Genomic DNA, 17,512 nt, shown 5'->3' on the forward strand with positions numbered 1-17,512 from the left:
CCCTCACAGAAGACAGCTAATGCTGATGTTTACACATCATGAACTTTGATGAGCTAGTGAATATCTGTGATGCAGAGGAAGCACAAAGACAGCGCATCTCTAACATAATCATCATAAGCTATTATTTGTATATTTAAAAACCGCTAGATATTTCCACCATGTCGATGTGTTTGAACTCTTTTAAACTTAACTGAAATGAACATTTCAGAAATAGTTTTTGATGAGTGTTGCTGCATTTTTTGTTTTTTAGCCAGACCTCCCAGTAGCATAATTTAGAGAAATGTGCATTGGTTTTGTGCCCAAATGCCTGTAATGTCTCAGAGAAAATCTGCAAACAAGCCCGTACGGTGAAGGTTTTCACTTGGACTCATTAAAATGTCCACAATAGTTTTTGTTACCACTCAAAAGACATTGATGGGATCCAAAAAAAAACAACCTTGTGAAACCTCCAAAATTGGAAGTGTTGAGTTCCACCATTACTTGTTTTTATTAAAATGCTGTTAAATACAGCCATGTATCTCGGTATACGTGCAGTTTATTGTCCCAAATTCCCCATACAATGTCCTTAATTATGAACCTGCTAAACCACCTGTGCTACCCTACCCCTAATCTTAACCTGTCTCAAATAAGACCCTCATCATTTGGGACGCTGTTTTTGGAAAATAATTTGTGACACTAAACTGCACTTAAGCCATGTATCTCACAGTATAGACATACAGAAATACAGAGGCTTGCAAAAGTATTCATACCCCTTGAACTTTTCCACATTTTTGTCACGTTACCAACCACAAATGTAAATGCATTTCATTGGGATTTTATGTGATAGACCAACACAAAGCGGCGCATAATTGTGAAGTGGAAGGAAAATGATGCATGGTTTTCAATTTTTTTTTTTTTTGCTTGCAAAAGTATTCAGCCCCCCTTTACTCTGATAGCCCTAAATAAAATCCAGTGCAACCAATTGCCTTCAGAAGTCACCTAATTAGTAGCTAGAGTCCACCTGTGTGTAATCTAATCTCAGTATAAACACAGCTGTTCTGTGAAGGCCTCAGAGATTTGTTAGAGTGAATGTTAGTGAGCAAACAGCATCGTGAAGCCCAAGGAACATACCAGACAGGTCAGGGATAAAGTCGCGGAGATGTTTAAAGCAGGGTTAGGTTATAAAAAATACATCCCAAGCTTTGAACATCTCACGGAGCACTGTTCAATCCATCATCCGAAAATGGAAAGAGTATGGCACAACTGCAAACCTACCAAGACGTGGCTGTCCACCTAAACTGACAGGCCGGGCAAGGAGAGCATTGATCAGAGAAGCAGAGGGCCATGGTAACTCTGGAGGAGCTGCAGAGATCCACAGCTCAGGTGGGAGAATCTGTCCACAGGACAACTATTAGTCGTGCACTCCACAAATCGGGCCTTTGTGGAAGAGCGGCAAGAAGAAAGCCATTGTTGGAACAAAGCCATAAGAAGTCCCGTTTGCAGCTTGCCACAAGCCAGGTGGGGGGGGACAGCAAACTTGTGTAGGAAGGTGCTCTGGTCAGATGAGACCAAAATAGAATTTTTCGGCCTAAATGCAAAACGCTATGTGTTGCGGGAAAACTAACACTGCACATTACCCTGAACACACCATCCCCACTGTGAAACATGGTGGTGGTGGCAGCATCATGCTGTGGGGATGCTTTTCTTCAGCAGGGACAGGGAAGCTGGTCAGAGTTGATGGGAAGATAGATGAGCCAAATACAGGGCTATCTTAGAAGAAAACCTGTTAGTCTGCAAAAGACTTGAGACTGGGGTGGAGGTTCACCTTCCAGCAGGACAAAAACCCTAAACATACAGCCAGAGCTACAATGGAATGGTTTAGATCAAAGCATATTCATGTGTTAGAATGGCCCAGTCAAAGTCCAGACCTAAATCCAATTGAGAATCTCTGGCAAGACTTGAAAATTGCTGTTCACAGACGCTTTCCATCCAATCTGACTGAGCTTGAGCTGCATGCCACACTTAAGTTTTTTTATTTGTAAAGAAAACATTAAAAACCATGTATATCATTTTCTTTCTACTTCACAATTATAAGCCACTTTGTGTTGGTCTATCACATAAAATCCCAATAAAATCCATTTACGTTTTGTGGTTGTAACGTGAGAAAATGTGGAGAAGTTCAAGGGGTATGAATACTTTTGCATGCCTCTGTAACCTCACGTGTGTGTAGATGTGGTACCTGTCAAGAAATGTTCCGCACTTTGTTAGTAACATGTTGCAACCATTAGAGCATAACGAACAGTTTGTGTCATCATTCACTGAAGATTTGTGATGTACAAGAATGAGCCTTGGCTTTATCTCCTGTGATGTACACGGCTACTAAACAACTCGGAGACCTTGACTGTCTGCAAACCAAGACTGCAGCTGCGAGTGTAGTGATGGGAAACAGATCTGATGTCTACGTTCCTTTCTGGGAGCAGGACTTTGCTCTGTTTTCTCCTAGCAGGAATGAGAGCAGATACATTGTACACATTCATTAGGACATCCTGTTACAAAGGATATTTTTTCATTCAGCTTTATCATCGCATACCACATGCTGCTTGACCCATCATTGTGAGCTTCCTGTTGAAGGAGAAATTAGCCATTTTGGGAAAATAAAGAGTTAGATAACAAGATAGGTACCACTCTGTCCGTTTAGCAATCTTCTCATCTAACTGCAAGAAAGCAGCAGTTAAACTGGATGGTCTTTATTATCAATTTTTGTTACCAGCTGCAACAGCAACTCGGGTGTTGTTTTCACCTTGAGAAGGTGAAAGTGAGAGGCAAGGGAGTGAGTTTGAGTGTTTTTTGTTGGCAAACATTACGGAGTCACATTGTAATGCAGAAGATAATAGCCTGCAGGTCAGACTGGAGGGAGACTGGACGGCACTTGCTGCCATTCATTGAAGGTGACAATAAGCCCATGTCAGGTCCTAGGGGTGTGTGTGTGTGTCATGGCCAAACGTGGCCCTGGAGACACCTAACGTTATAGTGGGAACTACCACAGAAGCAAATTTGTCAGCGTTATAGCGTGACTGCATCTTGCACAAAACGTTACAGGTGTGTAGTTGAGATCAAAATGAAGGCTGAGTTTGAAAATGGGTGTGGTCCAAGCAAAGGCACCGGAAGAAGCGGGGGAGAAAGTAAGGACACCACACCTCTAAAGTTTTGTGACTGTTTCTTGCACGGTTGTGACGCTATCGCAGTGACAAAAATCTGTCGACAGACAGACACACACCTGGCAAGGTACTTAAATCTGCTTCTGTGGTAGTTCCTGCTATAACCTTAGGTGTCTCCAGGACCACATTTACCATGATGACACACACACACAGACTTACAAGGTGATCATCAAGGACACATGATATTCCTATTTGTGAGAAGCGAAGGTGGGACAATATAACGCCCTTCCTCATGAGCCATTCAAAACAAGAGATTGAGAACGGTCTGACCACACAGGCACATGTACAGACAGTGAAGTATGTTGTTTTTGAATGTCTTCTACTATGGAGCGTTGACGCTCTGCTGCACCAGGCTCTGTGTGGCCCTGCATGTCTCCCATGGACAGCAGCTGATCCCGGACCACCACCCCCCACTGACAGGTCAGTGTTTTTTTTTTTTTTTATTGTTTGCATTTGATTTCTGTTTCTAGCTTTAATCTGTTTTTCAGTGTGTAATGCACAGTATTTCTTTTCTTTTTCTTTTTTAAATGCAGAGCACACCTTCCCACCAACAGAGACCTCATCAGCCTCCACGGTCTCTCATCACGTCTTTCACAATGCACCATGCTTTGTGGATGACATATTCGCAGTGTTGTGTGAAGGTGTTGGGAGCGACGGTGAACTCACAAACCGCACTTTGACTCAGTTTGGAATCTGCATAGGATCTGAGAGCTTATCAGACTCAGTCTTATTACAGCTTGCTAAGGAAACAAGCAGAAACCAGAGAAATGGATTGGAGGTTTTGCATCCAACTGGAGGTATCAGTGCTCTCTGTTTGCATTACATTTTTGTTTGAATGTTGTTGTTTCACGAAATGTCTTCTTTTCTCCATCAGTGCTCTTGGCAGAGGAAGATAAGAGAGGAATGCTCACGTTGACCTTTGACCTCCCACAGTCTCCTTTGATCAAGCTGAACCCTGTGCTGCTCTTGGCGTATGGAAGTCCCCTCACCGTGACGGGAGGAAACCTGGATGTCACTTTCAATAGTCAGTGGCTGCATCCCAACACACAGGTAAAGAAAGGCCTTGGCAAAGGAAACTGCCCTGAAGTTCCTAAATCTGTTACATGATGTCGTCATAGATATTACAGTTGCTTTCCTGTTTTTGTTTTTTTCTAGTCTGTGTGCATTTCAGGAGAAACGCAGTACATAATGCTGACAGGAAAGGCATCAGAGGCCAACATTCACCAGAAATGGAGGATTTCTGTCGAGACAAAAACCCCTGATATGAGTAAGACATGATATGAGTAAGGGTTAGGGTTATGGAATATACTTTCTTGTTTCATGTGCACTCTCCTCAAATTTCCTCTCTTTGCAGACCAAAGCCTAAAAGACATCCTTATTGGTGGAAAATCAGGAAGTAACATCCGCATGACTCCACTTCTGCTTTTCTCTGGGGAAAGAGGAACTGATACAAGGTTGTCTTGTTTTTCTTGTTCCCTATTGAAATGTTAGCAGACTTATTGTTTAAGTGATGCTCATAAACATTTTTTTTACTCTCTTTCCCAGATATATACACACTTCAGGTTCATCCCTGCCCTCTTCACAGACCTCCTTCGTCTGCGAGCTGAAGCGGTTCCTGGGTGACGTCCTGCCTCAGGAGCTGCCTGAGTCCCCTCCGCTCCAGCTAGACTTACAGTCCCTGCCTCCTCTGACACTAGGCTTATCCTCCAGTGACACCTTGCTGGCAGGACTGATCAACTCCTCTTCCCAAACCATTTTCTCCTTCAATAGCTGGGGCTCCATGTTTCAGGTGCATCATGGAGAATTGGCATTATCTCCTGCACTGCTGGAGGAGCTCAGGCAGAGGTTGGAGCAGAGTGTGATAAAGATGATGGAGGTAATACGGGAGGAGGAGGAGGAGGTGGGTCACAGAGCCATGCCGAGGCTAGGAAGGCTCAAAGAACTCAGTGCGTTTCCAAAGGAAGAACCGGCAGCAGGTGATGTGTACAAGAAACAGTCGTCTCTGGTTGTTCGCAACATTTTTTGTCAGATTTACCCCGACGCAGCCCTGCCAGATAAAGTCAAGTACCCCACGCCATGTTCCAAATGTGTTTATTTGAACTGATTTTAAAGTGGATTTATATATTAATGTTACAATATTTTTTTCATACAATTGGTCTGTCAATTTTAAGGTTGGTTTAAGTTTGCATTCATACCACTTGTAGTGACAGCTAGGTGAATGTTTTAACCATTTATTTATTACCACAACTATTTAAATTGTTTATCCACTAGGCCATACTTTAAGTCATTTATCTATTACTTTTGACATTAGCTTACTATTTCAAGTATTTATTCATTACTTTCAGTTAACACTTTCATATTGTCCATTTTTGTTTAGCTATTTCAATTTAACCACTACTTTGGAGTTCTGTTTCAATGTATAGACTACTTTTAGGTAACGTTTTTCATTTATCCACTACTTTTAGCTATTTATTTCAATTCATCCACTACTTTTAGCTACTTTAACTATCTATTTTTAATTTATCCACTACTTTTAGCTATCTATTTCAAATCCATTGCCTTCAGTGATGCTAACTCAACTACTTTTTATGCACTCTTAATCACAACATGTGGATCTTACAACCAAATGAAATTTCTATTTTATCAAATTAGTTGAGCTAGTTCCACACACCACCTGCTTGGTTATCACAGTCCTAAAGCACTGTAGACTTGCATTATGAATTAGACCATATGACATACATTTAGATTTCTTTGGTATCACAATCCTGTATTACCACTTTTTAACTGATGCTTCTGTTACCTCTATAACAGGAGAGAGCCAGTACCGGGCATTTATTCTGCTGAAGGCCCTGCAGACGGTGGCCCGTGCATATGAGTTGCAGAGAGGACTGCGGGCCACCAGAGCTGGCTCCAACAACCCAGAGGGGGGCAACATATGTGGGCTGAGGAGCCTTACTGTGTCTCTTATAAAGATTCTTACGGGTCCAAACACTGCCAACATCAACAACTGCCATGGCTCTTGTGCTTTTCCCCTTTCCAATCCCAACAACCACGCCATCCTGCTCAATTCCCACATTGGGAGTGGGAATGTGGACGAGCGGGCGCCGTGCTGTGTGCCTGTGGCCTACGAAGACCTGGAGGTGGTGAACTTCGACAATCATGGGACTTCCATTACCATTCAACCAAATATGGTGGCAAAAGAGTGCGGATGCCGCTAAAGCTGTTTTCTTCTTGGAGTGTAGTTAGTTGTGACTCAAAAGATATTTTACATATTTAACAGTCACTTCCCATGGCCTGTTTGACCTTTGCTGGCAAATGAGTGTGGGGATCTGAGTGCTGGCAACATGAAGGGAAAGCCAAACACCGTTCATCTGCATATACTACCCACCCTACAATGACACAAAGCTGGTTGAAAATCGACAGTTTGCCTTTAATTGTTACTTAACTGTCATTAATTCAATCACAAAGTATCAATACACTGGTAGTAAATGCACATGTTAATTCACAGACATTTCTTTAAGGTATACTTTCACATATATAGACAATTTATTTGCATTATTCTCATACTTAGAACTAATCATTTTTATTCAAACCAAAAAAGTTAAATATGAGTATTATCATCTTCCTCTGTAACTATTTCATTTTTATTATCTAAGAAGTCATTTGAATAAAAAGCCATTGTTTATTCAGGGCAAACCTCTTATCATCCATAAGACCATTTAATTAAGATTTCCGTTATCATTGAAAACATTGTCTTACCATACATGTCATGTCACACCACTAGCCAAACTCAACCTCCCAGATCAATATAAATCATTGTTCTGTACTTGTCCAAATGTCCTATGGCTTCATGTAATTTTTTATGCACCAATAAAAAAAAGAATATATTGTTCTAAAACTACCAAATTGTTAATAACTTGATGAGTGCTGATGACAATATAAGATTGTTACAAAGTGGCAGTGACATTTCTATATTAGTGATAAAGATAGATTTGATTGGGCACCCAGATAGCTCAGTTGGTAGAGCAGGCGCCCGTATATAGAGGTTTACTCCTCGACGCAGCGGGCCAGGGTTCGACTCCAACCTACGGCCCTTTGCTGCATGTCATTCCCCCTCTCTCTCCCCTTTCATGTCTCCAGCTGTCCTGTCAATTAAAGCCTACAAATTATCTTAAAAAAAAGAGATTTGATTGAGTGATTTAAAATATGTATTAAATGTGATAAACATTTCTGAATAAGACATGTCCTGCCCGACAAATGAAATGGTGTTCTCTATAATACAAACTTTATTCAGAAACCTCTTGTTATGACAATTGATAACATCTATGTTTCGTATACAAATCATACTTTAGGTTTGGGTTTTAGGATTGCTTTGTTGCCAATCGGCTTTTTTCTTCTTCTTATCGCTCCAACTTCTTCGGAATCCCACCACCCCATGAAATTGTCCCATATGGAAATCTGGAGACAGACGGCAGGAAACAGCACAGTCAGGTTAAAAAATGGATGCCTTACATACACATTTTATACAACCACATGAAAACAGAAAATATAAGAAATACATTTATAAATGCACTTGTTTATCATACAGTCACTTCAAGGATTACATTTTACATTTATCAACAGCTTTGACTGAGACAATAAATATCTGTAAACTCCCCTGGTATCTTTCAGCGGCCCTGTTGATCATCAAGCTTTTATTTTTCCCCAAGTCCATAGGATCAAGTACTAGCTCTATATTAATTAATATATAATTAATATATTAATATATAACCTATATTTTGCCAAGCCCATGAAGGTAGGTGGATTATTTAAAGCAAGGTTTGGCAACACAATACTGTATTAGCATATGTGCTGGCTGGTGACTACTGGTCCCATTCACATTCTGCAAATAAGCTAAAATCACATGATCTCACCATTCAGTATAACATATCTTCAAACTGCACATAGACACTTAAACAAAGGCCTCCATTGATTTGTATCACGGAGTATGAATAACGGTAGAACTCTACAGAAACCTAGACAAAATCAACCTAACCCTTTTAATGGCTCAGCATAGAAACCAATAGGCCTAGGCTACCTGCTTTGGAGATAGATGATACCTGTAGTATTGAACCATCCTGTAGACTTCCAAAGAAAGACCTTATACCTGTCTCCTCAACAAAGGAATCCATTGCATCTAGAAAACAAAGAGTTTAGGATAACACAGAAGCCAACAGCCAATGAGTTTGGTATTAAAAATAATAGAATAATACACTGAAGCAGCAGAAGTACAGTGTCTATATACCATGCATGTTGCATAATTCTGCAATAATGCCGAAACAAACTTTCTGTGACATAATTACAGAACTCACCGTGCAGTTCACTGACCCCTGAGCTCACAAGCAGTACAACCAGTGCCAGCACTAAGCAGCGGTTCATAGTGAATCCTTTCCATGGATTTGGAACATCACTCAAATTTTCAATGGACAGAATACGGTCATAAGACACTATGGACAAATACAAACCAGTCAGACGCTAGTTTCCATAGAATTCACTTGGCTGGTTGTTTAGGACAGTTGTATGTCTTACTTATGATATTTTCAGATGTTCCAACTCTGGCTCCTTAAGTCCTGTAGGTTGAGGTTTAAATTTAAAGCTGGATCCAAAATAAGGCTGTACGTTAGGATGAGAAATTCAGTTTTTGTCAAGCATGAATGTTTTTAACAAAGTATATGTGCACAGTCTTTCAGACTGCCCTATGTATCATATACCAACATAGGACAGCTTAAAATAGTCACCTGCAACTAGTTGAAAAAGACAAATATACATTTAAAGAGTTTAGTTGTATGTGAACCTCTGAACAGGAAAAAGAAACTTACCTTCAGTTGTATTTCAACACTGAAGTGAAGGTTAATGTGGTTGTGTTAATGGTGATTTCTGTTCTGCAGGCACCAGAGACGGTGTTAAACACACCCTGCACCATGCTCCTCGATTGACAGGCACAGATGAGAGTTGTTGAAAAAAGGAAAATGACATTCATAGCGTGTACTGAGACTGTTCATACTTACCAGCAGTAATGCTATTGGTGGACAAATGTGACCAGCATTGGCTTATATTTCACTGATAAGAAAATAGATGCCAGATGGGATGAAATAATGAATCTATTAATCTAGCCCTGTTGGGAAAGAACAAAATGGGGCTACTCTTTTATTTTTTTTTACATCTTACCAGGGTGTTTAGTACTAGTAGAAAGTGAGAGGTGGAAGTACATTTACCCATGTACTGTACTTAGGTACAAATTTGAGGTACTGAGGTAGTACTTATACTTCTAATACATTACATTTCAGAAGGAAATGCTGTACTTTATTAGCTATTTAAGAGCTAGAGTTACCAGTTTACAAATTAAGATTTTACATTTAAAAAAGTAAAGACACAACACATGATGAGCTTATAAAATATACAATTTAAAGATTAAACTACCCAACAGTATGTGAAATAGCTAAAATTAGCTCCACCTCCACCCGCTACAGTAAAATGCTGCTTACACATTAAAGCAACACTAGAGCACTTTTCCCACTTGTATGCATTATGTTTGTGTTTCAGCGCCATCCAGCCACCGTGGCCGTGGGTCGGGATTGCGTTATCAGCGGTAACCGGCGTATGTGCACCGCAGTACGAGCACCGCTTTCCTGCGCATGCCTGGCCCGGGTAGTGCAAGTGCAGAGCAGCAGTGAGCCAGTGGGTCATGAACGCAATAGGAGGTTAACACATGCACTAATGCACATGCAGCTGGCTGACTAGCAAAACACAAGCTCGGATTACAACCAAGGGGGTAAGCTTCGCTTCAGAGCTCAAACCTCCTTTCGCGCCATTTTGATGCTACAAAGCGATCACCCGACGTTAGCATTCCATTGACTGCCATTCATTTTGACGTCACTTTGACAGCGAATAACTTTACATTTGAAGCGTTTAAAGACTCTATTTGTCCATTGATTATTTCTAAAGAAACGGGACAATGTATAAAAGGCTCCATTACCTTGTACCTCACGTTATGGCTCCGTAGTAGACATTTTTGTAAAAAATAACCACGCGACTTACTGTCGCATAGTAGAGGAATTACCGTATAGTACAGGAGAAGCGTGCAGGCAGTTTCGACTTACATTAGCTGTTTACGTTTAATTACTAATGTTAACTAGCATTTTAGTTAGCAATAATTAGCCTGTGTCCATGTTATCTCCTTACATATACCTACGCTCTCCGTCTCTGCAAGATTGGGAATGGTTGAGATTTCTCTTGGCACAGCTACCAGAAGACTTCCAACTTTCAGACAGGTTGCTCACGTCACATTTACGTCGTCTCTCTCAGTTGGAGGCTGCGCAGTAACGCTCAGCGCTCACCGGAAAAGTGCTTCTAATGTACGGTGGCCGACAGGGGCAAACGCCCTGCAACTTAAGAAAACACACACAAATAGACAAAACACAAGCAAATTAAGAAAACAACTTCATTAATTTGACAACACATGCGCAGCATTCAGCAAACGCGCTGCAAACACAACCAAAACATAAACGCACTGCAAATACACACAACACAACCAAATACATAAACGCACTACATATGAAACGATGCAAAAAGAAAAGCACACAAACCCAGAAAACAAACGCAACAAAAAAACGCAGCATCCAGATTACACAACGGAAGTTCTCCAGACCTCTAGAGGGAGCAGCTAAGTGGAACAGCTGGATTTTCGACCCCACTGGGAGAGAGCGCTCTGCCTTTTTAATTAGAGTCGGGTATGGCTGCAGCCTGGAGAACTCCATAGACTGTATATTAAATTCATTTTATTATTATTATTATTAATAACATAATATATTAGTAATATACAGTCTATGCTTCCGTCTCATGCCCTCCTGGCTGGTGCTGTCCCCGAGCTTCGGCTTTTCAAAATAAAAGCTTGCGTCTGGTCCGCTATGTGTTTGTACTTTGGTGTGTTGGATGTTTGTGAACTAAACAGTACGGCAATCATGCTAATGAATACAATAACCTTTTCAGCAGATGTCTTACTTACAACACGTTGGAGTTAGCAAAGCAGTTTTGTGTTTATATGTGCGAGCGGGATTTATTCAGTTTGATCAATCCCACGGTAAATTGGCTAGTTTACTAAACAGGGAGGGACTATAAATCCTGTCTGTTTTTTGTATTTCAAGAGCGAATTGCTCCACAATATGAATACAGATTGATCACTTATCTTGTTGGTAACCGTTGTTGTATAATCACAATATTACACTTGAGTAGGCCTATACTTCAGTAATGCGCCTTTCAGACCTCAAAATTAAACCCTCTCATGTAATATGGCTTAAACAAACGTCAACATTAAACGCTGATGCAGTTTTAAATGTTTTATTACCACGAGTTTACAGACGTCTCTGCTGACTGAGTATCACCTGTGACCTGAGCCGAGACACACCCACCAAATGAGAGAAAACATATCTCAAACATAGACTTAATATTTACAGTCTATGCAGTTTCTCTCTCTCTCTCTCTCTCTCTCTCTTGAAGTTGTTTTCTTAATTTGCTTGTGTTTCGTCTATTTGTGTGTGTTTTCTTAAGTTGCAGGGCGTTTGCCCCTGTCGGCCACCGTACTAATGGCCTTCACTGGTCTCCATCCAGAGCAACGGGATCTGTTGGTCCATTCTTATATACTGTCTATGATTACAACACACACAGAGTGTGACTTAATTCCCTGCTCAGGACACCATTACTCTACTGTATCTTTACATAGCAAATATTTTTTTTTGCTCCTATATTAATGTTCTGAATGTCCTATATAGCACCTTTAAATTTAAAATGTTAGTAATGGGACTCATTACGTGCGTCATATTTTCACAGTAATACGTCATGGTGGACAGGACACTCCCCTCACAAATACTGCAGCCAGCAGCTCTGAGCCCATTATTAGCGAAGGGGAGAGGATAGAGCCAGCAGCTGGTGTGGACGCTGGCCGGATGGTTAAATCTAACCTACAGACGATTTTGAATAGTCATTGTTTTGTTAGAGAAAAAGAGAGAAACTTATCCGAGATGCCTGTTATTGAGCAATCCAGTAATAAACCTGAAAGTGAAAGGTATGTTGTTGTAGTTGTGAATTGTTATAAGCTAACAAGCTAAGCTAAATTTAAAAACCGCGGCCTAGCTAAGAGATTCGGAATATTTCCAGGGGTGGCTAGCTAGTACTATTCACCGTGTTTCTTGTTTACAAACCAGCACTATTTATTCCAATTGACGTCTCCAAAATACATTGTCAGTCGCGTTTGGTTTGATACAGTTTAATAAAACGTCTTAAAAATTCGCCGTAAATTACAGAACTGTATCATGACATTTACTTAACATTGGTAGTCAGCAAATGGACAAAATCATAATCTAGCTACGTGTTGGCTTAGCTAGTTAGCTAGCTAGCTAACTGTAGCAGTAGCGTTAGCTGAGGGCTAAGTTAGCGCTTACAGCTACGTTAGCTAGTTAGCTAGATACATCACGGATGTTTCCATATTTTTGGCGTTTCAGTGAAAACCATCAGCGATAATAACACAATATTGTGATTGTATTTCACATTGTATTTAACGTTAGTCTTGGAAAAAAATGCAGGGTGTTCTAAAAATGTTTATACGGTTATGTAAAGTTAGCTTGTTGCTAACCAACGTAGTTAAAAATGATGGCTGAATTTATCATTTGTGGCTTCACGGCTTGTTTTTTTCCATTTCGCCCTCGAGCTCAGGTGCTAGCGAGCTTTGACATTTTGTAACGACAAAAAGGATTAGCTAGAAGAACCAATTTTGTTTACAACGGGGCAGTCAGTGGAGATGGTTATTAAACATTTAGCTAAAGTAACCTTTGCTATGTGTTATCTATCTAACGTAGTATTATATTAACCATTGTGTGTGTGTGTGTGTGGGGGGGGGGGGGTTGCCAGCTAATGGACTCCGGAGACGGCTTGTTTGCTGTTTCACTTACAAATTAATGTAGTAATTGACTGGACATGCGGGGGATATAACGCCTGGAAATGTGTCAGGATTTTAAACAATTTGTGAGCGATTAGCTTGGGGGTGGATTTATATAATTCGTGTCCTGACAAGATTTTTGTCGAGCTCTATAGTGTAATGAAGGACTCGTAGGAAATTTCCACTGCACTGCGAAGGGGGGTGGTATGGGTAATTTTGAGACCAGTGATGACATATTGTACACAGAAGATATTCCTTGTTAAATAGATATATTATTATTTTCGCTCTCTGTATTTTTGGCTTTTATGGCAACAAAAACATAGATGCTCTTGTTTAACACTCCGATGGTAGTTTGTTGGAGTTTGTGTAAAATATGTCAAGAAAATTAAATGTTTTCTCTCCATAAGCCATAGCTATTTTAGACACCAGCAGGTGCCCTTTTAAACTCCATATCCTTTACAGCTACTGACCCTATGGTCTACTTTGAGGTGAGGCTAGCGTAGCAGCACATTGTCCATCTAAAGCAAGAGCACTTTCCCTAAATATTTAAATTATGATATCCCCCTAGAGATGAGTGTCTTTTACATGATTTCATACATGACAAAGGTGCTCTTATGCAAGCAGGAGTTTGAGAGACTCATCACTCATGTGACCAGAGCAGCTGTCTTTGCCAAGACAACCTGGGGTGTCAGTGTGTTGCTGCCTGCTGTAGGGGATTTCAAATAATGCTGTTCAGTGAATGGAGACGTTGATTGAAAGTCTTATGCTGCTTTATTTCTAATGCAGGAAGAGGAAGATGCATTCAAGTTTTTATGTAATGATGATTATTGGCTATTTTACATAATCCAATAATGGGATTTAGGAACAACTTGTGTTAGTTTGCGATCGCCAATGCGTTGCAAAATCAGGCAATAGGTTGGATATTACATATTGACTTGGTTAGCTCGAGTTATGGGAGTGACAATGGTTTTCACACATCAGCTCCACATACAGCACAGCAGTGGCATTTGCGTAAGAGGGCATCTGTCAGTGTCTCAGAGTGTTTGTGTCGCTGTGGCAGCGCTGCAGTAATGGGCTGTGTTCCCGATATGAGCTCTGAGAACAGGCATACTCACAACACTGTTAATGTATGCAGCCACACACACATCTGCGCTTGTAAGCCAAGCTAATTCTATAGAGCACTTTGACTGGCCTCTGAATTAAAATGGCTGATCTCACTCACTAAACTGATGTTGGTCTGTTGTAAACTGGAGCAACGCGGTTAGTGCAACAGGACTAAATTAGGCTAATGGTTAGACAAACAGACCCTGGTATTTTGGCAGCCTTCCTCTATGAATCATGTGACAAGCTTAAAGTTACCCCACCAAGGCACCTAAATCTGTTTTAGGAAGTTGGATGTCACTCTTCTTACAGGAACAATGGATTTTTGTACATGGTGCAATCATGAGGATCGTGACTTTGTGAGATGAAAACAGAACTTGCCTTGAGGGGTTGTGGTGAATATTTGACTGAAAGTTGACTTAGTAAATGTTAATGGGTCATCCGCGATGTGGTAGTGTAACATAAACGGCTCCTGCTTCCTGTCTGTTAATTTAATGTGCACAAGTCAACTCATCATAACCATCTGTGCCTAAGATTAGAACAGTTACTGATTGAACTGTGCCCACCAGCCTTGTTTAATTTTTTAAGACTTACTCAACTTTAGCAAATGTTTTACTGTAATTTCAGAGATTAATCACTCAACAGTGGTGTGTGTGCGCAAAGCCCTCTGTTTATATTGGGCGTTTGGTTTGTGTTTGGTAGCAGAACCTCCAGTGAATACTCCACTTATAATGGCTCCTTCTGTGTGTGCGTTTGTTTTGCACTCTAGTATCTCCAGTCCTAGGAGGTGCTCCCGCTGTTGCAGTAACCAGTGTCCGGGGCCTCTGTGGTGCTCCTGATGCCCCTCACCCACCCCTGAAGATCCCAGGTGGGCGAGGGAATGACCAGCGGGATCGCAATCTTTCAGCTAAACTATTCTATTCTGTGAGTTATACCACTTTTAAAATAGCAATAGCAATTTTTTAATAGCAATTTGACTTCTGCAGTTGTAGATTTATTCTTGATGTCATCTAAAATGAATGTCTTTCTCTCTGTCCTCTAGGATACACAGTTGCTGGTTCTTGAGGAGCCTCCCCCTGCCAACGGGAGAGTGCGCTTCTTGCTCTTTGAGCCCCGTCGCTCTGAGGGCAAGCACTGTGTCTGGAGGGCGGCGCTGAAAGGAGGGAACCTTTATGTTGAAATCCCTCCTGGAGCTTTGCCCGAGGGCAGCAAAGACAGGTGAGCAGGCAACACTTTTAATTAAAAGAAAGATGTCTTGTTGTTATGGTTGAAAGAAAACGAAAGGTAAAATATTGATTCATTTCAAATAAAACGGATGAATTCAAACATTGTCGAATGCCAAAGTAAAAACAGACCCTTGCTTTCTTAATTTGTACAGCAGATGAGCTGTTGTATCAAAATAAAAACTCGTATGTCAATGTAAAACTCACTTAATAATTTGTAAAATAAGTGACTCGAGTCCAGTTCTAGGTCTCAACCCTTTGGGTAATCGTGTTAAGATCTGCTTTTATGATCAGATGCAGTTTATCGAAATGTGCTTAGACCAGCACGGATAATTATTTTCCTCTGAAATTCATTAGCATCCCTCCTTTAATACATTAACACTTTTTGTTTGCTTTGCTTCTTCACAGTTTTGCCCTTCTGCTGGAATTTGCAGAAGAGCAGCTGCAAGTTGATCACGTGTTTATCTGTTTTCATAAGAGCCGTGACGATAGAGGTGAGGCATCTTTTATTTGATTTCTTGGAACTGTTAAACACATGAATACACAAACTCTGACGTAGCACCAGCACTTTAAATCTGAACTATTTTAATAGAGTTAATAGTTGAGCATAATTGAAATGTACAGTAATACCAAAGACATCCAAAAAATATTAGTATTTTTTCTTGGGAATTAGAGAGGATCGGGCGCTCCAGGGAAAACGTCAGTCCTCCCAGATATCAAGTCATAGAAATTTACATGCGTTTCCATTTTGTCTCTCCTCAGCAACCCTGCTGCGTACGTTCAGTTTCCTGGGCTTTGAGATTGTGAGACCGGGTCATCCCCTCGTCCCCCCCCGCCCTGACGCTTTCTTCATGGTTTACAGCATCGAGCGAGACTCCTCTGATGACGATTAAATGACGCTGAGCAGTTACAACCGTTTGTTGCTCTCATTTCAGTCCATACCCACACATCTTTAGTTCAGTATGGTTGAGGTTTCCTTTTTGTTTGTTTTACCTTTACATACTATGTGCTGTGTTTCATTGATATTGCACTAGGGTAAGATGTTAATATACCAGGAATGTAAAGCAAGCGCCCACATAATATCCGGGCATTGTGTCCTCACCACTGTATTACTTTCCATGATGTGTAGTGTGCTGACCTCCTATTATCTCTCCCTGAACACCCTGACGATCATCTCCACAGTGTAATATTTATGATCAATTTAAATCCATCTTACTCGTGAAATTAGATGTTCCAGTAAGTATTAGTTGTTTCTCCTGTTTAAATTGATTTTTTTTTTTTTTTTATTTGTGCATGATTTTGATTTGTTGCTTTGATTCACTTGATAGAAATCTGCATGTTGTAACTACTAAATAAAAGTGCTCACCCAAGAGAGTGGCATCTGTGGTCTTGTTGAAATCCTACAGACATGCAGCCTGTAAGAGTTGAGGTTTCGCTATGCTTAGAAGAAACTAGGCCATACGATGTGCTGTCTGACAATGCCTAAAGGAATAAGGGTTCACACCAGGTACAAATGGCCACACTTGACGGAGTCTGCTGTCACATAGCGTCACGCTGACTGCATTCATGGTGTTGAACTCATTTATACAATAAAGTAGTTGTGTAAAAGCCTTATTTTCACAGCTCTGCACATCTCTCCATCTGCTGTGTAAAGTGAGCGTAATTCTCTATTAAATTAGAAAAATTTATGGATCAATTCTAATGTTGGAAAGAGGATTTCAATGATGCTAATTGGTCCAAAAACACTTCCTTTAGCCCTATTCACACGGGACTAGTATTACCAGGGGACCTCTTGGGAAATAGAAATTACCCCCTCAAGTCTGTTTTGTGTGGTGCATTCGCACATAAACGAAGTCTGTATTTTACTCGAATTTACTGACGTTATCCCATGGATAAGATGTCAATGCTCTGTCAAAACTTTTAATCTATAATTGACAATATGGCCACAACTCACCGAGATCCCGATTCGCACGGGACTAATATCATGTGACCTCTGTGTTTGGCGAACTATAGTAGGTAGT

General features: G+C 40.7%; 2 protein-coding genes across 2 annotated transcripts; both read left to right on the plus strand.

Annotated features, from left to right (window-relative positions):
* The first annotated feature begins 3,481 nt into the window (after positions 1 to 3,481).
* amh (anti-Mullerian hormone) lies at positions 3,482 to 7,103 on the plus strand. Its single transcript, XM_078259188.1, has 7 exons — positions 3,482 to 3,617; positions 3,731 to 3,994; positions 4,072 to 4,247; positions 4,353 to 4,464; positions 4,552 to 4,651; positions 4,743 to 5,173; positions 6,009 to 7,103. Exons 1-7 carry the CDS (start codon positions 3,497 to 3,499, stop codon positions 6,413 to 6,415), a joined length of 1,611 nt encoding a protein of 536 aa, XP_078115314.1. The 5' UTR covers positions 3,482 to 3,496; the 3' UTR covers positions 6,416 to 7,103.
* A 5,007-nt stretch (positions 7,104 to 12,110) lies between these two features.
* oaz1a (ornithine decarboxylase antizyme 1a) lies at positions 12,111 to 16,863 on the plus strand. The gene is given in 6 exon segments (XM_078259190.1): positions 12,111 to 12,297; positions 15,038 to 15,104; positions 15,106 to 15,192; positions 15,311 to 15,486; positions 15,900 to 15,985; positions 16,254 to 16,863. Coding segments are annotated over 6 exon segments (666 nt in total). The 5' UTR covers positions 12,111 to 12,178; the 3' UTR covers positions 16,385 to 16,863.
* The last annotated feature ends 649 nt before the right edge of the window (positions 16,864 to 17,512 follow it).

Source organism: Sander vitreus, chromosome 9 (genome assembly GCF_031162955.1).
Source record: "Sander vitreus isolate 19-12246 chromosome 9, sanVit1, whole genome shotgun sequence".
Taxonomy (NCBI): domain Eukaryota; kingdom Metazoa; phylum Chordata; class Actinopteri; order Perciformes; family Percidae; genus Sander; species Sander vitreus.

Excerpts from the sequence above, each read along its gene's own strand:
- amh (XM_078259188.1), top strand. The coding sequence starts at position 3,497 with ATGTTGTTTTTGAATGTCTTCTACTATGGAGCGTTGACGCTCTGCTGC. Across the intron at positions 4,248-4,352 it reads GGCTGCATCCCAACACACAG|TCTGTGTGCATTTCAGGAGA; the intron begins GTAAAGAAAGGC and ends GTTTTTTTCTAG. Across the intron at positions 4,465-4,551 it reads GACAAAAACCCCTGATATGA|ACCAAAGCCTAAAAGACATC; the intron begins GTAAGACATGAT and ends CTCTCTTTGCAG.